At 43.1% G+C, this 25,481-nt stretch overlaps 1 protein-coding gene and 1 pseudogene across 1 annotated transcript; both read left to right on the top strand.

Annotated features, from left to right (window-relative positions):
• GOT1 (glutamic-oxaloacetic transaminase 1) lies at positions 1–23,552 on the top strand. The gene is made up of 9 exons (XM_037138992.2): positions 1–226; positions 8,546–8,727; positions 15,436–15,559; positions 16,046–16,158; positions 16,391–16,495; positions 18,312–18,462; positions 18,548–18,713; positions 19,667–19,809; positions 22,746–23,552. The coding sequence occupies exons 1-9, from the start codon at positions 109–111 to the stop codon at positions 22,883–22,885; spliced, it is 1,242 nt and encodes a 413-aa protein (XP_036994887.2). The 5' UTR covers positions 1–108; the 3' UTR covers positions 22,886–23,552.
• Positions 4,896–7,970, top strand: LOC119044494 (60S ribosomal protein L22-like; annotated as a pseudogene).
• Positions 23,553–25,481: the final 1,929 nt, after the last annotated feature.

Genomic DNA, 25,481 nt, shown 5'->3' with positions numbered 1-25,481 from the left:
CTGCCGGCTAGGTGAAGGTGAGAGTCTCCTCCATCCCGTGCAGCTACACTGAACCGAGTGGTTTAAGATTCACGGTGGGAACCCCTGGCCGACTCCAACTCTCTCGCTATGGCGCCTCCGTCAGTGTTTGCAGAGGTTCCTCAGGCTCAGCCTGTCCTTGTCTTTAAGCTCACTGCCGACTTCCGAGAGGATCCGGACCCCCGCAAGGTCAACCTGGGAGTTGGAGGTAAAGATGCAGTGCCCAGAAGTGTGCAGCCTGGGGAGCGGAGCAGACAGAATTCGGGCCGTGGGGGCTGTGGGGGCTGTGGGAGACGCTGAGGCCTAGCTTGGTGCTAGGGTGGCCCGGAGAGGGTTCGAGATCCTTGAGGTTTAATTCAACCTGCCCTTTGCAAGTATAAGAATCCTTGGAAAAGGAAGGTGTATCCAAGGTCACACCAAACAGGTGTGGCCTCCAGTACACAAACTCAGTTTTTCCAATCCCCCATTATGTGTTCTTTATACTACATCCTTTAACTTAATAAGAAATGGGGCGGCCTGAGATTTTAAGGAGAGGGTGGAAGATAGGAATACTAATAGGCTTGCAGTCCTGGTTGATGGGAAGTGGATTAAAGAACTCAGCCCTAGGGAGCTCTGTTCTGAGTCCGTACGTATTTGAATGACTACTAAGTATTATTCAGGTACTTTCCCAAGGCTTGGTTTTGGTCTCAAGCAACTTAAAATCATTAGATGTGAAGTGAGATAATAGAGATGGAAAATGCTTCTGCGACAGGTTAATCCTTCCGGAGGGAACCTGGGAAAAATGTTCTGGCTCTGAGATGTGGAAGGAATTCGTAGAGATGGTGAGAAAGAGTGGACATTAGAAGGTCATTTTCCACGCAACCTTGTCTTTCTTTCTTGCTTGTATTGGACCTTGGACAGTTCAGGGCTTGGGCCTGCTCTTCTGCCAAGAAAAAGATTTGGACTGAAGTGCTTCTGAAATTCCTTTAACTCTAATTTTCTCTGGTGAATTTATTATTTCTATCACTGTCATTTGGATGTTTGAAACACCACAGACACTTTCTTGACCACGTAAAGAGAGCAACCCGGAAGAACCATGAGTAGGGTGATGTGTTATGCTAGAGAAGCGACTTAGAGTAAAAGGACTACAAATTTTGAAAAGAGAAAGTTGAACTGTTTTGTAGCAGAGGGCAGCAAGAAGGGAGGAGGTTCAGAATCAGTCTTCCCACTGTGGCTGTCTGTGCCTGCCTATAGGACCTGTTAAAAAGTCTGCCAAGATTATGGGGGAGGAATGAGGAAAAGGCCATTAAAAATGATGGTTTTTTTGAAGCTGATAATTTGTTGAAGCTGGGAAATGGGTACATATAATGGGTACCTTATTATCTTATTCTTGCAATCTTGTATATGTTTGAAATTTCCCATAATAAGGCATTTTAAAATCAATACTTCATGGTTTCATCCACAGAGGGAAAGTGATATTTTTAGCAGGCAGCAGATTGGGAGAATATTGAAAAATTACCTGGAATTAAATTGGTGTGAGTACTATTCAAGCTCCTATTTAAATCCAATCCAAAACTCCCAAGTATTACCTTAGGGCCAGATATATAGTGAAGAACTAATATTGATGTTGATCTAAATATATCTTTTTAAAACCTCAGATTTCATTGACTCAGTTACCTTTGGACCATCTTACAGAGTTTTTGTGAGGATTAATTACTTTTAAAGTGCTCAGAACAGTTTCTAGCACATATGTCGGAGTTATGTAAGAATTAGCCATTACTATTATTGTTTTGACATTTTTGGAGGGTGGATCACATAAAAGATGTTGACTAAAAGCAGCTCAAGAGCTGCGAAGTGAAAAAGTTTCTGACATTGGTTCAGGAATAAAGTGCTCGTGCCAGAAGTGATTAGCTCAGGCCCATACTCTGTACCTCAGAAGTTCACTTCAACTGTGACAGTTCATTTGTCATGTTTTCCAGGAACTCCACCTCCTTACTCTGAACAAATGATTTGTGCATTTAATCTTATTAATGGTTATGATGACTGTACAGTTGTTACTGTTACTGTTTTAGAGGTAAGGAAACTAAAGCCCAGACTGATGAAGCAGTTTGTCTCAGGTTATACTACCGTGGGTGGTGTGGAGCTGGGATTCCAGGCCAGGTCTCTCACACTCCTGGGTCTCTGCCACCTCCTCTGTTTGGTTAAAGCCAATACACTATAGTGGGAAGAGCCAGGAGACCTGGATGCAGGTCCAGTGATGGGTTATTTAACAGATTCAGTTGACTAAATGAGGAGCCAGGATGTGTATGCCCTTTCTCTAAAATTCTACTCTAAGATTCACTAGCACATTACTGGAATGTAGGATAGGATAATAATGTTACTGACTGGCCTCTTCAGTTACTGAGGATTAAATGAACAATTATTTGTGAAATGTGATATGTAAATGAAAAGTGTTATATAAATATTATTTTTGATGATCACTGTGACCCGTCTTTTTTGTGGATGGCAGGTGCTTCGATAAGGGTCTAAATACAGTAGAAGAGGTCTCTTTCCAACTTTTGTATGTATGTCCTAGCTCCATACACATCTCACAGTCAGTTCTTTGTGAAGGAAATGTAATTACTGACTTTGGGGAAGATACTCTTTTAACCTCCAAGTTAAGATAAAGCCCAATGGAGGTTATCCAACTCAGGTTGTAGTGATGCTGGGCATGTTTGAAGTAAATTGCAATCATAACCTTATTAGCTAGTTGCTACTTGCAGATCTTTCCTCAGAGAGTTTCTTATCGCTGTAACTGTTTGCATAACTTCCTTGTAGTTAGAGCGGATCATCACATTTCCCACTGTTATGTATGATGCTCTCTGATTTGACTGTTCTGGTCCTTCTCAAAGGTTCAGACAAATGGCTTTAAAGGCAAGGGAGCCATGGGCCTGGCTTCGTGCAGCCTGAAGCAAGACTTTTCTTCATAGCCCCAGTTCATTTATCACATAAACAGCTTTCTCTTGTTCCAAACTGTGCTTACTTTAATATTTGTTGTTTTTAATCTGGGTTCTGGCATCTTCAGATAAAATTGTTGGGGAGATGTGCTGCATCAGGTTTTTGAGTGTCTCTGGCCCTCCCCCAGGACCCTAGTTGGAGAAGGGCATTAGAGGCATACCTGCATGGGCTTTTGGGCGGGGAAGGGGGAGGGAAGAGGAAATCTTAGGAGGAGGAGAGGGTGATGGTTTCATCATCTAAATCTCTATCTTGTTCCTTTTCTTCTGGAAAGCAAGACTGCTGGACTCACCTGAAACCTAGGTGACTTTTTTTAAAAGGCCTATACCCAAGGGCCCTGGTGCACGAAGGTGGGAGCACGCAGATAAAAAGGTTGCTCACACAGTCCTCTGGGATCTGCTTGCTTCGGGCTTTTTCTAGACATCTCTTAAAAAATATCACATGGATCCATGAACTTCATAGTTTGACTTAATAATAGGACTCTTGGGCAAATTATTTAACTTCTTTGGTCTCTGTTTCTAGATCCCCAAAATAGGGATCACAGTATCTATTTTGTGAGTTGGTATGAGAATTGAGAGTAAAAAAAAAAATGTAAAGCATTTAGCACAGTGCCTTGTATGTATTGTACTAAGTATTCAGTAAGTCCTTGTTATACGATGGCTTTGGCTACTGTCGATGTCTGTAGTTATGAAGTCTTTCTTTCCATCCTGGATTTCTTCTCTGAACACCAAGCCCATACTTGCTAGAGTTTGCTGGACCTATCCTAAAACCACCTGAAATTCAACATTATTCAAATAATGAAAACACAACTAACCATTTTCACCTTCCCCTCAATCTTTTCTATTTTCTTCCCCTTTATGGTTCATGTTTTGGTTCACCCTGCCACCACCAGTCATTGTCCAAACCAGAGAGAGACTTTGGAGTCATCAAGTACCCTTTTCCCAGGTCCCACGTCTGTTTACTTGGTCACTAGCTTATGTCTTTTCTGCCTCACAAATGTTTTTTAAAAAATTACCTCTCCTTTTCTTTATCTCTGCTGCTGCTGCCTTAATTAAAGGCCTCATTATTTTCCTTTGGGTTTGTTGCAGTAATGTCCTGACTTAACTATCTGCCTCTGTCCTCCTCTCTAGTTTATTTTCTATCTTGTCACTCAAGTGATCCTATTAAAATGTACAGCTGTCCATGTCACTCCTTTGCTTAAATGCTTTCACTGGCTTGCCCAGTGAAATGAAGTTCCTTCTAGGAGAGACTCCAAGACTCTCTGAGCCACTCCTGTCTGTTTCTCCCTGGATCTTACGTGCCAGCCATGATCATGCAGAGCCTCTAAAACCTCACCTCTTCAAGCCTTCAGGACCTGGCACAGGTGTTCCCTCTGCCTGGAGTGCCCTTCTTTCCTTGTTTCTTTTTTTCTTTCTCTTTTAAAAAAGATTTTATTTACCTATTTTTAGAGAGAGGGGAAGGGAGGGAGAAAGAAAGGAAGAGAAGCATCAATGTGTGGCTGCCTTTTGCACATCCCCAACCGGGGAGCCAGTCTGCAACCGAAGCATGTGCCCTGACTGGGAACTGAACCAGCAACCCTTTGGTTTGCAGGCCAGTGCCCAGTCCACTGAGCCGTACCAGCCAGGGCTCTTTTTCCTTTTAAATCCTTTCACACTTCATTGTCTGTAAAATCTTCCCTGATCCCTCACAGAAGAATTAAGGGCTCTGCGCTCTGTGTTTTCTGGAGGGCATTGCCTTATTTTATCTTGCCCATCTCTCTGTGGCTACTTCTAGCCAGTGCCTGGTGAGTGGTAGATTTAGTAAGTCTTGTGAAATGAATGAGTGGATGAAAAAAATGAATGAGAAGCTCGTGGGTCTAGAAACAAATCAAATCCCTCTGGAGAGCAGGAATAATGTTGTTGATAATGCTTGACCTCATTGCTCCAATCACCCAAGAGGAATCTGCCTCTACCTCATTAGGCCAGTTAGCCGAGGCATTGGGAATACGTCAGGAACTGAAACTGGGAAATGCAGCAGGAAGGGGAGGTATAAGTTGACCAATTTATCTTTTGCCACAGTGTAGACACAGTGCCTCCTTGACACAAGTATTTCTTAGAGTTGCATAGAGTATACAGTACTGGTAAGAGCAGTAGTACTATGGCCTTGTCTTTATCTTTCATATTTCATTTATTTAGAACACATGATTTACAAGTAACATTATCATAAGTATAATATATATAGCATAATTACATATATAACCTCCAAACAGATGTAAAACATAACAACTTTTTTTTCCTGTTAATTCCCAAGCTCTTGTATATCTAAATAGTATTCTTTCTGTGGAGTGCAGTCCATATATATACTGCTATTGCTCAAAGATTTCTGAAAACTCTCTTGCTGTGGCCTAGATGCACATAGGATTATCTTCATAATTCTGCATTAATATTATCCAGTTTATTCACCCACCTGCTTTGCTAGACATGATAGAAGTACTGTTTCCAACAATTAAATTTACCTCCAGTGAAGTGAAGATTTGGCACCACTGAGGATATTCAAAACAATGAGATGTCACCTCCAAAAACAGTTGCAAAAGTGACAACTCTTACTTGGAAGTAGGTAGTTATTTTTATATCTCTTTAAAAAAACCGGACCAGATCTCACCTGATAACGTAGGCTTTTTGAACTTGTTGAGAGGGAGTTAGTTTGGTGAGCTGGGGGGGATAATATAATGGTATGACAACATTGGAGTTAGGTCCATCTACCTGGAGACCGTTGGTTGTTTGATGGCTATGTCAGTCCGCAGCACTGTCCACATTTTTATTACTAGCTTGATATGCTTATCATATTTGCAGATGACACATTCCTGTAGGGTAGAGTTAGTTGATAGAAAACAGATGCAAAACCAAATGATCTAATAAAAAGTCTTATTAGTTGTATAATGTGATTTGGTAATTTTGCATCTAGAAATTTTTTCTAAAGAAATTGCTCATGAATATGTGTAAAGATATAAGAACATTCACCACAATGTTTATAACAGCAAATAACCTAAAGCAACATAGTTAGTAAATTATATATAGAAAGTAGTATTGTCTAGCCACTAAAATTGTGTTACAAATAGCTTTTTTATATGTGTGTGTGTGTGTGTATATATATATACATATATATATATGAAAAATGCCCAATTGCATCTATAATAGGAGAAATGCAAATTAAAACTACTCTGAGATTCTATTTGCAACTTAATATTGGCAAAAAATCACTCGGTGAGGCTGTGGGGAAACAGACAGTCTTATACATTGATGGTAGGAATGTAAACTGATAAAATCCCGATGGCGGCCAGTTTGGATTTCTGTCAAAACCCACAAATACACATACTTCTCAGCTCACTCTTCCATTTTCAACCATGCATCTGACAGATATATTTGCATGCATGTAAGATGACGTGTGTGCAAGGTTGTTCACTGAAGTTTTATAATAGCCAAAAATTGGAAACAAATGTTCATCAACCAGAGATTGGCAAAACAAATTATGCTACATTCAGCAGTTTTGCAGCTATAAGAAAGAACAAAAACATTGTATGCACAGATAGAAAAAGATCTTCAGGTGGAAAAAGCAAGGAACCAAACAGTGTGTAATGTGTTCTGTGTCACCTTTTGTGTAAAAGGTGGGGGGCCATAGCTGTGTTTGGTTGTGTGTGCATAGGGAACTTCTGGAAGGCTACAGAAAGAAATTAGGAACACTTGTTATTTATGGATGGAGAGTACCTGGAACTAGGTAGATGGATGATAAAGACGGGATGAGGACATGTGAATGTATCACCTATTAGAAGAACAGTTAATGGTGATTAAAGATGCTCATATATTTAATAAGTGAAAAAAAGCATTTTGAAAATTCTTTATACAGTCTGATCCATATTTTATAAAAGAATATACTCCTGTAAAATAAAGCTTAGAAGGTTGTACACCAAAATTTTCATACTCCTTATCTCTAAGTGCTGGGATTACATGTTGATCATGTTTACCATTTCTGGGCTTTTCTAAATTTTCTACAATCAACATGTTTTTTAGTAAGCAATACCAACCACCCTATGAAGTGACTTTTTTAAAAAAGGGATTAATATTGGGCAGAAATCAACTGGATAAAACTTAATCAGCTCTGCGGCTGCCTAAGCTCCCGTGAAAAAGCTTGTGGTAAAGAGGGGCAAAAAAAGAAGCAAGTTCTGCAGTTCACCCTGGACTGCACCCACCCAGTGGAAGATGGATCATGGATCCTGCCAATTCTGAACCGTCCTTCAGGAGAGAATCAAAGTGAATGGAAAAGCTGGGAACCTTGGTGGAGGGGTTGTAACCATTGAAAGAAGCAAGAGTAAGATCCTTGTAACTTCTGAGGTGCCTTTTTCCAAAAGGTATTTGAAATACCTCACCAAAAAAATATTTGAAGAAGAATAATCTCCATGATTCGTTGTGTGTAGTTGCTAACAGCAAAGAGAGTTATGAATTGCTGCTACTTCCAGGATGAAGAAGAGGAGGTAGATGAGGATTAAAACTCATTTATCTGATACATTTTGTACAAGTTCTTGAGTAAAACATAGGAACCCCCCAAAAAAATCCTTAATCAGAACTACTCTAAAATTTCCAATGTCAAAGTCACTTGCAAAAATATAGGCTTTTGGATACCTAAACATTCACGCAGAGAGGCAAATGGCCTCAGTCAGGAATTCTATTTGGAGAGATCACTGGCTTGGGTACAAGCCAGAGCAGCTGCCCTCTAAAGCTATAATCCCAAAATAATCATAGGGTGGGTAGTATAGGGAAAAGGGAATGGTAATAGGATAACCCGTAGTGTACAAAAAATACTTTTAGTGTAGAAGTGCTTAGAAATTTCCTTGTAAGCAAGGTTAAATGTTATGAAACAGATGCATTTAAACCAATAAAAGTGTGAAGCACATGAAGTAGGAGGAACTGTTAAGATGGTAAACATTGAATGATGTCGTAGGTGTGTTTCAGTGGGTTGTTGGCGATTCTGTAACCAGTTGTTGGAATCTAGTCACACAATGTTTGTCTGTCACTTGTCCCATTTCTGTTCTCATAGAACAAGAAGAAGGGATGGGCCTCCTCTCATCCCCCCACCCCCTTCTCCATGTTTATGTTTGAAGGTGCCGCATTCATCTGCAGTCTCATAGCCCTTTTCTGGAAATCTCTTGGGAAGGTGCAGAAGGAAGCAGGTTGCCGAGCCCATGGCCATAGAGACCTCAGCGCACTAGCAGTACTGACACAGCATTTGTTAGATGTACTGTTTTAGTTTGCTGAGTGCTGTCTCATGCATTCTCTCCCTTGATCAGGCTCTGATGTCCCAGTTTTATTTTAGCATTCTAGTTTTTGAACTGTAAGTTTCATAATGATGGGAACAATGTCTGTCCTGCTTGCCCAGCACCAAGCCTGGCCCAAAGCGGGTAGTTCCCTCACAGGTCTGTTTTTGTCAGATGGTCGTAGAACTTTTCCTGTTCATAGTTCCAAACTCTTATTTCGACAAAGCCTCAGACAATTCCCTTATACAACTCTTTCTCCTGTCGCAGCTTATCGCACAGATGACTCCCAGCCCTGGGTTTTGCCTGTCGTGAGGAAGGTGGAACAGAAGATAGCTAACGACAGTTCCCTAAACCACGAGTATCTGCCGATCCTGGGCCTCGCGGAGTTCCGGGCTCACGCTTCCCGCCTTGCCCTTGGGGACAACAGCCCAGCTCTCCAGGAGAAGCGGGTGAGTTTTGGATGAGGTTGTATATTATCTCTTTAGGAACAGTGAAGATAATAAAAGGGTGAGAATTCAAGATGTTGTAAAATGTTAGGTGTTATGTCTATTGAACTGTCAGTGAGTAAGGGTTTAAGTAGTGTGAGCTCAGGAACCTGATAGTGCAGTAACGTGCTTCTGTATCAAGCACAGGCTCTTCAGTTGTTTACTTTTGCCCAGCTGATGATCAGATTTCAGCTGCTGAGTTTGAAGCAGCCAGAGGAAATGCCAAGACAAGGGAACTTAATGGAATGATCAAGAGACCAGGGTCTGGATTCAGCTCTGCCACTCTTTTTGACCATAGGAAATCAGTTGTCCTTCCAGCCCCCATGTCTCATCTACGTGCTACTGAAGGACTCGTTTGTGGTTCATGGTTTCATAAGGATCACTTGCATAAGGGATCACTTAAGGGGCCTCCAAATTCCCCTGAAATTTTATGCAGAATTCTGTGTGTTTGTGTATTTTTGAGGAAAAGATTAATCACTTTTATCAGATGTTCTAAAGGAGTCTGTGACCCCCAAAATTCAAGAACCACTAGTCTAGATGTTTTCTGAAGTTCCTGTCAATTCTAATAACCTTTCATTCTTCTAGCCTTGACCTCAGCTTCTCATTCAGGTGCTTCCTGCCGTATAGTCTGTGTCTAACTGGTGACACATGGAAGGCACACTTGGAAGCAGCCAGTGACAGAGGCTCTTTGTAGCAGGAAGTGGTATCATGGACATTTTTAGTGTTGTAGGGATTCAGAGTGAAGGGAGGCTGGTAATGGCCAAAGATGGGACATCAGCTAAACCTTGGGGAAAGAGGCCAGAACACAGGTTTTCAATGCTGGCTGCACAGTAGTATGACCTAGGGAATTAAAAAAAACCTACCGATGGCCAGACCCCATACCAGACCAGTTAAATCAGAATCTTGGAGGTCACCACCATCCTCCCCTTTTATGACCTTTTTCTGTCAATCCCCTTTCCTTCACGGGCATTTTTTTATCCTCACCCAAGGACATGCTTATTGATTTTAAAGAAAGGGGAAAGGAGGAAGAGAGAGGGGGAGGGGAACATCGATGCAAGAGAGAAAAAACATTGGTTGCTTCTAGTATGCATCCAGACCGGAAATGAACCTGCAGCCTATGCATGTACCCTGACCAGGAACTGAACCTGGGGTCTTTTGGTTTATGGGACAACATTCCAACCAACTGAGCCTCACTGGCAAGGGCATGGGCAATTGTTAAAGCCTTCCAGGTGATTCCAAAGTATATATAGCAGGGTTGAGAACCACAAGGTACAGAGGAAAAGTACCCAATATTTGTCTGAATTAGTGGGAGTCCAGGGCCAAAACAGGAGGTAAGCAGGCCTAGGTGTAAAGAGACCTCCCTGATTAGAGCTGGGAGCATATTGGATAGATCAGGCAGGCTGGTTTTGGCAGCCAGGGCAGGGAAGCCACCTGAAGGTTTGAATAGAGGAGTTACCCAATGTGGGTATTTGAAGAAGATAAACTTGGCTGGCTGATTAGGAAGGGGAAGAGCTCAGGTTTTTGCAATAGTCTAGTTAGATACTATGCATTTAAACCAGTGGCCCTTATTGCTTCCCTGGGCCGTTGTGTAGTGCAGCCCTCGCGCTTGGAAGAGACCGCATCTCAGTCACTTGATTTGCCCCCGCATGCTGTTACCCATATGTCCTGATAGACAGGACAGCAGGGTCAAGCGAAGGTTACATAGGGGCACATCCTTAACGTGTATCAGGAGGCAGGGAGGCTCCAGTGAAGGTCTTGAAACTCAGGTCAGTAATTAGGCAAGTAATTGACTTAATTAGGCTTTTGTCTGGATTGACTTGAGAGACTGTGATACTCGCTTCAAGGAACTGAGAGGGAATACGGTAGAAATGGCAGAGTTTGGAGATTACGGGCATGGCACTGGGAAGCCGCGCTGACGATGCAGTTTCCACAGGGGGAGAGGAGTGTCCTGGTGAAGTCGAAATTGGGGGACTTTGGCAACTGGGGGGTTATTTTCTATAGTTGACATTCTGCTGACAGATGAAAACGGCGATTCTGTGTTGGGGGACTTCTTCCTGTAAGTCTGTGTGTTCTTATACCCTTATTAACTGTGTTGGCCGATTCTTGTTCCCTTGCCCAATGCCCCCCATTTTTGACCACTTAATGCTGTGAGACTTGGGGCTGTTGCTTGTGGAATGTAGTCCTCCCTCTTAGTCTAGTTCATCCTTTGTTGTTTCTGGTCATAAAACAAATTTAAATGTCAGTCTATAAATATGTAAAGATTTGGGGGGGACGGCACTCTTATTACCCTAGGTACCAGTTGATAGTGAGCTCTGAGCCTTTGCTTTGTCCCCCGAAGTCTTCACCACCCCCAGGCTCCTGTATCAGTTCAGCCTACCATCAACTCATTTGGATTCTTTTACTAGTCTCCTGCCTTTAGTCTCTTCTCTATTCTAGTATATTCTGCATAGTGCAGTTAGAATTATCTTCCGTAGCAAAAAAACAAAACAAAACAAAACAAAACAAAAAGCTAGTCATGTCAGCTGCGCCTCCCTCATGCACTATTGCTCCTCCTCCATTATTTGCAAGGTAGAATCCAGATGTTGAACTGGTCAAGCAGCATATTTATAGCTATTCATTCATCCTGTTTTTCCAGTTATTCACACCTTTCTCCCCTTTCCCCCATGGAGTCCTGTCATTCCAAGAGCCTTGGCCTGAGGTGTTTCTCTGCTGTGAATGCCTCTCTCACCTCTTGGAAGCCTCAGTTGCCACTTCCAAGTTCTTTAAGGCCTGATCAAGTCTTACCTCTATGCTGAATCCTTCGCTCTTTCAGGCAGAGCTCGTTGTTGGGGTCTGAGTTATCACAGGACTTTGTTCACAGCTTGGGAGTGACAGTACTTACTGTGCTTACTAATTTTATAAGTATAATTAGTTGTATAATTTTATAAGTCTGTCTCTCCCACTAGGCCATAACTTCCCCAGGGCAGGGATGATGGCTTGCTTATTTATCTTGCAAATCTTCACCATTTATCTCCTAGGCTGGCCCCGCAGAGGTTCTCAGGTGTTTGAATTTACTCATTTATGCAGTCAGCAGTTGAGTGCTCGCTGCCAGGGGCGGGCACTGTTCCAGGTGCTGGAGTACAGCAGTGATCCAAACACCCCAGATCCCTTGTCCTGGCTTATGGTTTTGTGGAGAGAAACTGACAGTAAACGTAATAAATAAGAACATGATGTAGTGCATTAAAAGATGGTAAATGCCATAAAAATAGCGGGGGAAAGCATATTTAGAGTCTGAGGGTAGGAGAGAAGGTGGATACAAGTTTTAACTAGGACGGTCACAGTAGAATAGAAATGACATTGGGCAAAGACTTGAGGAGAGGAGGCACGAATGAACCAGAAAGCAGTAGTCATCTTCCCTTAGATTTTTCTTCTCAGGATTTAACATGACCGAGTCTGACAACCATTTGAGAAGACCTATTTTTTAGACTCCTCACTGCCTTTTACTGCTTTTCCATCTTCAGACCAGAGGATCCAGACAGAAATGTCCAGTTTTCCTCTCCTGCATGGTACTGTTTCAGCTTCTGAAGTTACTGAGCCCCTGTAGGTAGGAGGGCATGTGGGTCACGTGGTGACACCAGGTGACTGTGACACCAGGTGACTGTCTCCATCTGATTGTGCCCATGTTTGTTTATTCCCAGGAGTCAGATACTGTGTGAATTGCCCTGGGCACCCAGATCAGTGCAGTATGACCTTGACTGCAAGCAGTGTCTACTTGGCCGTCCTGCCCCTCACAGTGAAAGCCCCACACTAGCAGTTACCACACTAGTAGTTTGTGATCCAGACAGATGTCCTAGAGTCTAGCAGGGATTTTGGCCAAGTCAAAGTATGGATGATCTACTGACATAGCCTCACAACAAGGCTTACTGGATTTCTCTTGTTCTGGGTATCACTGTTTAGCCACTCAGGTCTAGTTGCCTGGCCTCTTGAGAAGTATGTATTTATTTCCTTTGATATTATGATTTTCCTTCATCCCAAGTACAGAACTTTCTTGGGCTCTAGAGTAATTTGCCAAAAATCAGTTGACAGGGTGACCAAATTGCTACATTATTGATCCATTGTAAATTCGTTTCTGTTAGTGCAGATGTAGTTTAGAGCAATTTGTACATCACTGAAGCCATCCATTGTTATGTATATATGTATTTTTGGGAGTGGTAGTTTCTTGAGAATTTGATTTATTAAGCATTATATACATCATGAATATCAAGGATCGGTTCATGTTAGTGAAGTGGGTGTATCTTCTCCAAACACATTTTCAATCATCTGTTGACTTTCTGACTTATTTTAGTTCATGAATTTGCTTTCTGGACTGGAAGAGGAAGGTTGGAATTAAAAGCTGAGCATAGGAAAGAAAAAATCATTCCTGGAAAGATTTTCTCTGATAGCCACACGCACCTGTTACATATCATTGATAACTTAAAACCTTGTTTTAGGGAGACCTTGCTCATTTGTATAGGAATGGTCAACATTCCAGAATTGCTTACATGCTTGAAATGTGAAATAATGAATAAAGTTGACATTCTACTTAGGGACAAATCCATGAAAAATAAACACACATGTAGGTTACATTACCTTGATAGAGATTTGCATTAAAGAATTCAGATAGATCACAATTGTGGAAGTGAAACCTTCTATGTAATGGGAAGGGACCCGTGCTCGGTCAGGATCACTGAAGAACAGGGAAGTTCGTCTGCCCGAGCTGACGGGCATCCACAGGCTCACCGAGTCCACTGCTCCTGCCTCTCTCTGCAGTGTACGGCTGTGCTCAGTTTCGCATTTCCTTGCATCTCAACTCTGCTGCTTTCTTCTTTCAGACAGTATTCTTTCACAGATGCGAACATCTCTGAATATGAATAGGACAGTGAGGCGTGATAGTGGTGATAGGTATCATTGCCTTGTTTACGGCTTAAAGGAGATTTCTGCTAATGATTCATTGTTGATCACGAGGCTTACTTATTCATTATGACTGAATGGATGTTTTTCCCAGTTATTTTCAGGATGTATGCATTGTCTTCTGTCTTCCTGAGCATTTATATCAGAAATGTCTATGTTGTCTTTCTCATCTGTTTATGGTGATCATTCGGATTTTCTCTGTTTAGCAGCACAAAAAATTTTATGATGTGTTTCTTAATAATCATGCATTCATGGGATGATTCTCACTTGATCAGAGGGCTAGTTTTAAATGTACTTTTGAATTCATACTGTTCATTAATGTTTATTTGGAAAGTTAGTATTCATGAAAGAGGTAAGCCTCTCCCTTTTTTCTGTTTTTGTTTTTGTCATCTTTAAGCATCACTGTTATGTTAGTTTTTTAAAAAAGATTTTGGAGGCTTTTCTTCTTTGCCTAGGGTTTTATTTTTACCTTTTTATTGTGGAAAATTTCAGATATATACAAAATAAACAAGACAGTACGATAACCAAACCTCACGCGTCCACCATCTAGCTTCAGTGATGATCTGTATTTGGTCAGTCTTGTGTACCTCCCACCCCCCTGCCAAAGCTGAGCTATTTTACAGCAGATGCCATACATCATAATATATTTTTAAAATTATTTAAAACTTTACAAATAATGCATGAATACACTCTCCTTATTTTTAAAAGACAGTTCCCAGGTTAGGCCACGGTCCCTTTGACCACAGTTGTCATAGCCTAGGCCCCTCCCAGACGTTGCCACTGTTACTAGATTGGTGTGTTCCCCCTTCCCTTTATTTAGACGGGCTTTCTCATGTGATTTTTTCCTTTCTCCTTAACCCTGTAAGCATAGTAAGCAGCATGTAATTTATGCTATTTCTCTACTGACAGAGTTATGCTGAAACCTTGTTATAATTGTGAAAGGGCAAAATCAAAGACACAGGCAGAACAACATGAGCATGGCATAGTGACTGCAGGGAGAAGACCTGGGTGGGTGTCCAGCTCTGCTACTCACCAGCTGTGCAGCAGCTTCTCTGAGTCAGTTTCCTCATGGAAACTGCAGCTGTAGAACTTACTTTATGGGACTGTATGAGGACCAAATAGGAATGTATGTGAAGGTATTTTGTAAATGGTAACATTTAGGATTTTTTATTATTGTCCACGTGAGGTCATATTAAGATGAGATGAAGCTCAAGGAGAAGAGAGTAGTTTTCATATGTCACCTTTGTTTTGTTAGAGCCTATTTCTAAGGATTAATAAACCTGCATTATAGAAGGAGAAAGTATTCCAATTGATGTTGACAGCAAGCTGCATGCATTATCTTCTAGGCTTCTGCAGGAAGGCAGTTTTGATCTTGGGTTAGACGCCATCACGGGCACACTCTAATGTGTCTTCAAGGGCACACTCTAGGTATGTCCTCTACCTCTGTGTTCAGAAGGGAAGCTCCCGTAAGAGTCAGACTTCAGACTTCCTGGGTTGAAGAGCCCCGCTGTTCTGTTAGCTGGTAACTTTGAGCAGGGTACTGTACTCCTCAGCCTCAGTTTCTTCATTTGTAAACATGGGCAAATAACAGTATCTTCTCCATGTAGCTGTGAGGTTGGATGAGATAGCACATTTAAAGAGCTTAGCACAGAGAAGACACAGTAAGTGCTCATCATCACCACAGTTTTTACAATATTTTCTGACCTTACTTGGCAACCAGTGACCCTGCTTCTTTTATTTCAGGTGGGAGGTGTGCAGTGTTTGGGAGGAACAGGTGCACTTCGAATTGGAGCCGATTTCTTAGCACGATGGTACAATGGAACAAACAACAAGGACACACCTGTCTACGTATCCTCACCTACCTGGGGTGAGTTCTTTAGGCGTATCATACTTTAGGTGTATCGGGAGGAGAAACAGAGAGGCCAGAGGCAAGTATTCTCATGCCTCTCACAGCTAATCTAGAAATGTAACCCAGCCGGGGATCAACTGACATTTGGCAATGCCTTGAGCAGTGGGTTATGGCAGGACGTGAGTAAGCGGATGCTCAAGTTCACATTAGGAGTGCTTCCCCCCACAACTCTTGGTAGACTCGTGTTTTCATGTGTGTTGAAACTTCTCAGAGGAGGCATAAAATATAGGTATAGGCAGTTCCTGTATCTACATTGGGATATAAGTTTATATGAATAAGACTGGTTAAACTTGGTTTCGGATACAATCATTCTTCCACATCTTAACCCCTCACCTGCTGCTGCGCAGTGGATATTCCAGGGCCCTGGACATTGACTTACGTCCTTTCCAGTTATACCTCCTTGTGTTTGTAAAAGTGTTTCATGTTTTACCCCTTTGCTTGCAGAGAATCATAATGCTGTGTTTTCTGCTGCCGGATTTAAAGATATTCGGTCCTATCACTATTGGGATGCATCGAAGAGAGGACTTGACCTTCAGGGTTTCCTCAGTGATCTGGAGGTGGGTCATGAGCTGAAAAAGTAAACAGAATCCTACTGTGTCAGGAGGAGTGGGGAAAACTTTTGGGGTCAGTTAATAAGTGGGAGAGTCTGAGAGATCCTACCCAAACCAGACGATGATTTCTGAAATGGCACATAAAAATGGAACACGTCACCCTTGACCAGTGTGCCGCTGCCTCTGTTTCTCCACACTCCTGCTACTGTCAGAGCTGACGTGGCTCCCTTCTCCTCAGAGCGCTCCCGAGTTTTCCATCTTCGTCCTCCACGCCTGTGCGCACAACCCGACCGGGACGGACCCGACGCCAGAGCAGTGGAAGCAGATCGCCTCCGTCATGAAGGTAACTGCCTTTTCAGAGCATCTCTTAAAGAGTGCGATGTATTGACATTTACTGTATTCCAAAGTCATACCTGTTTATTAAAGAACTCGTAAATGGAGAAAAACCTGAAAAAGAAAGTAAGTATTAACTGTAAATCCTGTTATCCAAAGAAAGCCTCTGTTAATATTTTGGTGCAGGGTGTAAGTTGTTTTTTTTTTTAAGTGTACTTATACATGTACCTATTTTATGAAGATGGGATCATTTTGTCTGTACCGTTTTTATAACACACCCTGTCCTTCACTCGAGCTCCTTTGTGTGTCATTACCTGTTTTGTAGCATTGTTTTCTGTGCACGGTTGTGTCACATTAGGGATTGACGAAGTCAGTTGATGGACATTCAGATCTCGGGTTTCTTGCTCTTATGAACAGTTATGTAAACTTCATTGTATTATTTCTTTGGGATAACTTTCTAGACTGGAATTTCTAGCTTAAAGTGTATATATGGTCTTTATTAATGTGGTTAAAGAGTACTTACTAAGAAATAATTTTGTGACCGGCAGCATGGGGAAGGACTAGGGAACAAAGCAGGGATGGTCCCTGCCCTCAGAGAACATACTCAGCCTGTCTGGGGAGACAGCAGAGGACTGTGAGACAGCTGTATTGGTTGGGTGCAGAAAGACAAAAAGCCCTGACTACAGGAAGAGTGTGTGTGGTCGGAGGGTGGGGGTGGAGTGTGTCGGTCGGGGTGGTAGTGGAAGAAGTCTTTGGAAAAATGGTTTCCATGTTGAGACTTCAAGGATGAGGACAGGCTGGGGCTGGAGGGGTAGGAGTGTTCCCTACAAGGGGAAGAGCATGACCAAAAGCCCAAGATGCAGAGGTCATGGCCCATTTAAGGAAATGGAAGTAATTCCTGGCTTAGATTCCTAGACAGTTGGGGGAGTATGAGTCATGAAGCTAGAGAAGTGAATGGAAACCAGAGCCTGGGCTGAGGCATTGGCCTTCATTCTGAGGGCATTGAGGAGCCACTGGAAATCTGTGATGTCATGGAGTGACGTGGTTGGATGTACATTGTCTTCAAGTCACCTTGGCTGCATGGCAGGGAGTGGATCAGGGGGAGTCAGGATTAGACAGGTGGGAGAGCAGCTAGGAGTCTGTTGCTGTAACCCAGGTAGGAGCTGATAGGGACCTGAGCTAAGTAGGTGGCAGTGACAGACATGAAAGGATTCTGGAGCTCTCAGGAGACAGGAGTGGCAGGGCTTGGAGGATGAGTGCATGTGAGGGATGAGCTGCAGAGGCAGGAGTGGAGGATGCACCCTGGCCTCTGGCTTCACTGGTTAGGGGCAAAGGGGTGGTGTCCACATAGAGAGTGAGCCAAGTAGCAGGAGCAAGTGCAGTGTGGGGAGCCATTGGAAGAGACTGGAGTAATTAGATAGAAAGCATGCAGTCTTCTTGGTCTTCCAGTGTGCAGAATTAATAGCCTGCGGTTGTGAAGAGGCCCTGGGGATACCACGCTGACATTCGACTAAGCTTATCACACCAGGAATTCGTGGGAAAGATCCACGCAAGACAGCCACTACTTCCATGCCTCAAAAATAGGCCCTGGGACAATATATTAATACTTCAAAAATACAAGCTTTACTGAAATTGTTAGATTTGGGGATGGGTATTTAGTAGAACAGAGAAACATTTAAATTGGTGGTCGGATGCAGAAGAGAGAGAAATGGGTGAAGTGGACAGTGTTAGAAATTCTTTCTGGGTGCCAGCTGGGGAAGGAAAGCCAGTGTCTGAGGTTGGCTCCGGAAGCATTTCCTGCCCTGACTCACTTTCCTTCCTTGCAGCGCCGGTTTCTGTTTCCCTTCTTTGACTCAGCCTATCAGGGCTTCGCGTCTGGAGACCTGGAGAAGGACGCCTGGGCCATTCGCTATTTTGTGTCTGAAGGATTCGAGCTCTTCTGTGCCCAGTCCTTCTCCAAGAACTTTGGGCTCTACAGTGAGTGTTCTGCTGAGTTACAGACCTGCCCAGCCCTCCCTGCCCTCATCAGGGCCCCCAGGCTGATTCTTATCCCTGTTTCTAGATGAACGTGTGGGGAATCTGACCGTGGTTGCAAAAGAACGGGATAGCGTCCTGCGGGTCCTTTCCCAGATGGAGAAGATTGTGCGAATTACTTGGTCCAATCCCCCTGCTCAGGGAGCGCGGATCGTGGCCACTACCCTCTCTGACCCTGAGCTCTTTAAGGAATGGTAAGGGGCTCACAGCCTGATGGACAAGGGGTGGGAGAGCAGAACAGCAGTTGTCCCATTACATTCAGCCATCTGTTCCTTTTATCTTGGCAGAGGCAGGACACAATTACTTTAGCCTTTTTGAGTCTCAGGTGTTTCTATAAAATAGGGGTGTCACCTACTCTCACATGTGTAATACAACACATGTGCCTAACAAGCATAGGGGATCTAGGAAGAAATGCCAGTTCCCCCATTCTCCCACCAAGGCTTCATCGCCTTAAAGTCGGGAAGCAGGTAGGAATTCCAGCTTCAAGTTATTGTGACAATTTGGGGCTCCTCATTCTCCTCCCTTTTTTTTAGATAAAAAAAAGGTTTTATTTATTTACTGATTTTTAGAGAGAGGGGAAGGGAGGGAGAAAGAGGGAGAGAAACATCAATGTGTGGTTGCATCTATGTGACCCCAACTGGGGACCCAGCCCACAGCCCAGGCATGTGCCCTGGCTGGGAATTGAACCTTCGACCCTTGGTTCATAGGTCAGTGCTCAATCCACTGAGCCACACCAGCCAGGGCTGGGGGCTTCTTCTTAACAACTTTACATATATTTTATCTTATTTTTAAATAGAGTAGTTGTTACATAGTAGCTATATCTGAAATGTTTCCTTAATTAGGCCTGATAAAATACATCTTTCTGTCTAGATCAGCACCTAGATGAAGTCTAAGTTAAAACATAGGAGGTATTACAACTAGTATGCTTGAGACCAGCACTGAACTCCATCAGTAAATATAGTCCTTTCCTTTGGCCTGGTAATGCTCTCTCTGGCCTGCTTATCCATGCGGGCAGGCATCCATGTGCCATAGCAGGCAGGCCTGATCCCATTTTCAGCTTATAGATTAAATTGTGGTTTTTAAACCTCCATGTTTTCCTGTACAGTCTCTCCTATCTGTATTGGTATTAATGTCACTGTCCACTCAGGACCGGCAATGTAAAGACAATGGCTGACCGGATTCTGACCATGAGATCTGAACTCAAGGCACGATTAGAAGCTCTCAAGACCCCTGGAACCTGGAACCACATCACCGATCAAATTGGAATGTTCAGCTTCACAGGGTTGAACCGTAAGTGGCCCCCACCCCCATGAGCGCTCAGTATTAGCTATTAGACACAGCGCTCCTTCCTCTCAGTGTCCTTGGGCTCAGCTCCATTAGTTGTTACCGAATTGGCTTGGCCCAGTACAAGTTAGGTTTCTCTGTGTGCCCCATCCATCTCCTGAACTTTTTGGGTCACAGAAGAGCATTGTTGTGGTCTGTCCTGCCTCCCATAACTCGTATTTTCATTTCTGTGGGCAGGGAAGTGGCTCAGAGCCAGCTGGCCAGTAACAAGGTCGATACCTTGGAGCCTTGATTTATGAAAGTTCTCTCATAAATCCTTGGATACCTTTTGGCTCTTCCTTAATCCTAAGTATAAATATTATATATGATTATTCAGGGACCTAATTTCTTAATAGGTCTTTGCTGGTTGGTCTTTAGGCATTACCCTAAAAAAGAGGTTTCAAAGTTCTTTCCATTTCATAAACAAGAAATTGGTAGTTGGAATTCAATGACGATTGAATGTCCAGTGGGCAGCCATGTATGATCTTGGTCAGCTGTCAGAAAGGCCTACTGCAATTGGTTGTCCTTTCCAGTGATAGCGGGCTCACTCACTCAATAAGTCATTCCCAAGCACCTCCCGGCCAAGCTCCGGTCGCATGGTACAGTGTGCCTAGTGTGGGTGGTACAAGGGATGTCAGAGGTGCTGGGAGGTATTATAAACCAGGGCCATCAGAATGCCTGTTTGAAAGGAGCTCAGAAAAAGCCGAAGGAAATAAATATAAAAACAAGAAAGGCAGTAGAGATAGTATGCTGAAGGCCCCTTGCAGTACTTCGGGGCAAAGCGAGAGGCTACCCAGGAAAGTAAAGGGGCAGCTTAGATAGCCACAGTTGTCCTCATGGCCCTGGAATGGGGGTTAGTTCAGGTTTTAATAGCAATATTTTAAAAGCTCAGAAGATGGGGATATCTCCCCATAAAACATCAGCTTCACATACCTCCTATGTCGTCCCATTCTTCAGAGTAGGGAATTAGTTATATCATGGGTTGAAGAATGGTGAGAATAGACCTGTGCTTGTAACACAAAAGTTATATTTTTAGCATCTGGCACCATTTACCCTTTATAAAAATAGCATGTTTTTCCCCTCCCAATACTTTATTAGGGAAAATTTAAAACATTGAAAAGTTGGAGGAATTGTGCAGTGAACCCTGTATATGAACCCAGTATATGTAAATACCCATCACCTGGTATCTACAATTCTCATGTTTTGACACTTCCTTTATTACATTTTATTCATCAGAACAGGGGCTTCCCTCCTGTAGTCCATGGGTGTGCTTTAGACCTGTGGAGCCCCTGAAATGATATTTCAAAAATTGAGTATGTGTATATTGGTCTTTTTCTAGGGTAGGAGTCCATAACTCTTACTAGCTTCTCCACTGTAATGTTTCCCTCCCCCACAAAAGTAGACAGTTTCATTTTTATTTTAAAAGTCAGGATGAGAGACCTGTAACCACATCTGCTTTTGGGGCATAGCATTTACAAGCAGTGGTTTGCCTGTGGCTGCATTGTTGTGTGAGGTTAGACTGTGTTTTCTTGGATGACTCTAATTTACACAGCCAAAGCCATGGCAGCCACTTCTGAAGGTCCCTTTGTTTGGAGAGGCCCATGGGTGGCCCAGAGTATAGGGTCCAGATTTTCTACTGCCATACGGAGGGAGCAAAGTGTCTAAGAACTCAGGATCAAGGGTGACACTGCCTGCCTTAAAATCCCAGATGCAACACTGGCGAGCTGTGTGACCTTGGGAAGGTCACTCGACTCCCCTTTGCAACATCTGTAAAATGGGGATGAGAAGGTTATAATCAAGATGAACTGAGTTAAATATAAAGTGCTTAGAACACTGTGTGGCACATAGTGTTTGCTCCTCTGATTATTATGATTTTTATTACCATCTTACTTGGGCTGCTATAAGAAAATGTAGGCTACGTGACTTAAACAACAGAAATTGATTTCTCATAGTTTTGGAGGCTGGGAAGTCTGAGATCAGGGTGCCAGCTCAGTTGGGTTCTGGTGGGGGTTCTCTTCCTAACCTGCAGGTGGCTGTGTTCTTGCTTTATTCTCACACGGTGGTAAGAGAGAGCACCCTGCCTTCTGTCTCTTATAAGGGCACTACTCCCATCGTGGGGCTCCACCCTCATGACCTCATTCCACACTAATTACCTGCCAAAGGCCCCGCCTCCAATACTGTCACATGGGGCGTTTGGCTTTCAACATGAATGTTGGAGGGATACAAACATTCAGTCCATGACATTATTATTATCCCATTCCCTTAAATTGATGGTGTCTAAAGGGTACATACAGATAAGGCAAAAATCAGCTGAAATTTTCTCATGGCTTTGCAATAAAGCAAAAAAGATCTAGAGGTTGTGATCCTTCCTACTTTATCCACGAGAATTTCTGCAAACACATGGGTTCACGCCCACAGCGTTTATCCAGCTCCTCTCAAGCACAGGCCTGTACAATGGACTGTGAAAAGGGGATGTCAAAGGGAGGTTGCTGCTAGGTGGTTAGGGATGAGCAAATACAGGGTAAGGGAAAGATGAAGGAAGCACGACGTAACCAGTTTTTCCTATCAGTGGTAGGCTCTTAAGTCTGAGGGTTCATTTGGTAGGGTGTCCTGGTGAATGACACCCTGGTGCAAGGTTGGGTTGGGAGGTAGTCCCAGATTAAAATTCCCCTGAGGGGGAGCGATATGGAGCTTTCTGGGGATTAGAAAGTTGGCTAGTCAGCCTAGTTTCCAGAACTGATTGAGGATATTTCCCTGTGTACCAACTGAACAAAATAATTCCTTCCGTTTTGCTTCTCTATGTGATGGGGGAAAGAAGGAAAACTATTTGTCATGGAATCACTGAACCTTCTCGGCTTAAAGGATTCCTACTGTGATTACATGTCTCTTTCGGTTTTCAACAGCCAAGCAGGTTGAATATCTGATCAGTGAAAAGCACATCTATCTGCTGCCAAGTGGTCGGATCAACATGTGCGGCGTAACCACCAAAAATATAGATTATGTGGCCACCTCCATCCACGAAGCAGTCACCAAAATCCAGTGAAGAAGCAACTACGAAACCAGCACCACCAAAGTGGTCCTGTCACGAGTGATCCCTGCCTGCACACACCTAGTTGTATATATCATGGATTAATTAGACTTTTGCGGGACTGAAAGTCTGCTCTGGAGGGGTGGCCACTGCCTAAACTGGCCCCACGTGAAGAGAGCATCTGTTGAAAAGAAACGTGGGCCTGGGATGAGAGCCCTTTTGGAGGCCAGAGCAAACAGAGCTTTCTATGTAAGAACAAAACGGTATTTTGATCATGAGATGTAGATATCTTGCCCCCTCGCTAGAAACAGGAGTCTTGCCTGTGTCGCTCGTGTGCTTCTGTGTGTTGCCTGACTCTACAAAGTCTAGTCCCAAAGTTCAAGGTGTCTGAAGAGCCACGTGTGATTGTGGGTGTTGTGTCATTAAAACTCATCATCACTCCCCGGAGTGTCTGTCTCCCTGCTCCTTCCGCATGGTTGTGTCCCTGGCCCCAAGCTTTAGTTCTTTAGGGCAGCCAAAGTAAGAAATAAATTAATTTACATCACACACGTGCACACATTTAACTGAAAAGTTTCACAAACTGGTATTTGCCCTTCTGCGTGCAATGCATTTGGTTATTTTCTAGTCCATTCTATTCTGTTGTGTACCATTTCACTGAAGAAATAAAAGTGCTGATTGAGAACCCGTGGAATTGGTTTTGTGACCCACTAATTGGTTATAACCCATGGATTAAAATGAATGCTGTAGAAGGATGTGTGTATTAGTTGCTAAAGGAAAAACTAACACGTGCTTGCAGCAGGCTTCTCAGTGAATGCGCCGCTCCACAGCTCTGGCCAGTTACCTGGGCTTGTCCTGCAGAGACCAGCTGTCTTCTTTGTATTACTTATGACCCTGGACTTCATGGATTCATAGAAGGGTTGACACCCTTCAGGGTGATTCTGGATCACAGTCCCGTCCAGTGCAGTCCACTACCTCCTGGTCTGTTAGAGCCCCTTCAGCACAGATCACATTTTCCAGAGCGCAAGGGACTCACCCCTGATGGTTTTGTAGAATTGGAGTCTTGAGTGTGAAAATAGTGAACGATAATCCTTGTTATTTTAACAGGATCTGCCCCTTTCTAGGATGCCTTTGAGTTGTTAGAAAATCATACAGTTTTTAGGGGTAATTGGGTCTTCAAAGTCAACTACAGCCTTTCTCCCCAAGTGCCGTAATCTCTTCCATGCTGTCCCTGACTTACCATTTTCAACCCGGGACGGGGCTGGTGGTGGTGGGTTCTTTTAACACTTGGTGAAGCATCCCCATTCTATGGATGGAGCACCTTAATTAAAGAGGTTGTTTACTTGGTCCAGAATTTGATCTGTTTGTTTTACTTCCCTGGTCTCCTTCCTCCATTCCTTTAAACCACAGACATTAAATCCACTGGCACTTCTAGTCGATGACCTTTTAAATATTTGAAGTAGCAGTTATATCTAGTTTTTGCCTCTCTATGTGAAACTCCTCCTTTCCCCCATTTTTCAGTGTTCCTACCCGGGATACGGTTTCCAAATCCCTCACCATCCCACTGGGTACTTCAGAGAACACTGCAAGTGTGTGATTGGGCTGGTGAGGAGAACGGATTTAAAGTGATGAAATGTAAATGGTGATGGAGACTTTGGTGAACGTACAACATACAGATAATATAGAATTGTACATCTGAAACCTATATAGTTTTATTAACCAGTGTCATCCCAATAAATTTTTAAGCAAGTTTTTAAAAAAGTGATGACTTGACCTCACTCTTAACTCCTTGTTATCTTCCATTTCTTTTCTGTCAGTGTTTGTTCTCCTTCCTGCTGAACGATGCTTGTCGTTAATAAGGGAGGACAGGCAGAATGGGAGGACAGGCAGAATGGGAGGAAAATGATTTCACCTGCCAATCTTCTACTCCCAAAGCATAGTTTTAAACCAGGGTTTAAAGCTGTCAGCGAGGATGATATTACCTGCCAGGGGGCAAAAAAAGTAAGCTATTAAAATGGTTTGTGGCCCTCCAATGCAGTCCTATTGGACAAAATCTTATCTATTGGTATTTAGTTTCTCTTTGTGGAGGGGGAGTAGCTAAATAAAAAATGGTTAAAAAACATTTCTTTAAACCAAAGTGCCTCTACCAACATACTAAAATGTTTTTAGTGCTTAAGAAAAAGCCTTAGCCCTGACTGGCGTAGCTCAGTGGATTGAGCATGGGCCTGCGAACCACACAATTGCGGTTCGATTCCCAGTCAGGGCACATGCCTGGGTTGCAGGCCAGTTCCCAGCAGGGGACTCATGAGGGGCAACCATACATTGATATTTCTCTCTCTCTCTCTCTCTCCTTCCCTTCCCCTTTAAAGATAAATAAATAAAATCTTTAAAAAAAAAAGAAAAGAAAAAGCCTTAATCTCAATGGGAGTTCGGCCTTCATTCTATTCTTACACACATTTTGGTCAGTGTGTTCCCGTGAAAAAAGCGGTCTTGGTAAGTTTGGGAACCACTGGGCTTGTTAAGTCATGGTAGGTCTCTTTGCTGCAGGATTTTCAGGGCCTTCCACATGCAGCTGTGTCCTGTGAACTTTGGAGAGAGGATTACTTCACAAATG

This window comes from Artibeus jamaicensis, unplaced genomic scaffold, assembly GCF_021234435.1.
Source record: "Artibeus jamaicensis isolate MK-2021 breed Jamaican fruit bat unplaced genomic scaffold, CSHL_Jam_final contig_252, whole genome shotgun sequence".
Taxonomy (NCBI): domain Eukaryota; kingdom Metazoa; phylum Chordata; class Mammalia; order Chiroptera; family Phyllostomidae; genus Artibeus; species Artibeus jamaicensis.
Note: the sequence above shows the minus strand (reverse complement) of the source record. Positions and strands in the feature narration are given on the sequence as shown.

What these genes read in the sequence shown, in the direction of transcription:
- GOT1 (XM_037138992.2), top strand. Translation starts at nt 109, where the DNA reads ATGGCGCCTCCGTCAGTGTTTGCAGAGGTTCCTCAGGCTCAGCCTGTC. An exon ending in AGATCGCCTCCGTCATGAAG is followed by an intron (nt 16,496 to 18,311) that starts GTAACTGCCTTT and finishes CCTTCCTTGCAG; the next exon opens with CGCCGGTTTCTGTTTCCCTT. An exon ending in CAGCTTCACAGGGTTGAACC is followed by an intron (nt 19,810 to 22,745) that starts GTAAGTGGCCCC and finishes GGTTTTCAACAG; the next exon opens with CCAAGCAGGTTGAATATCTG.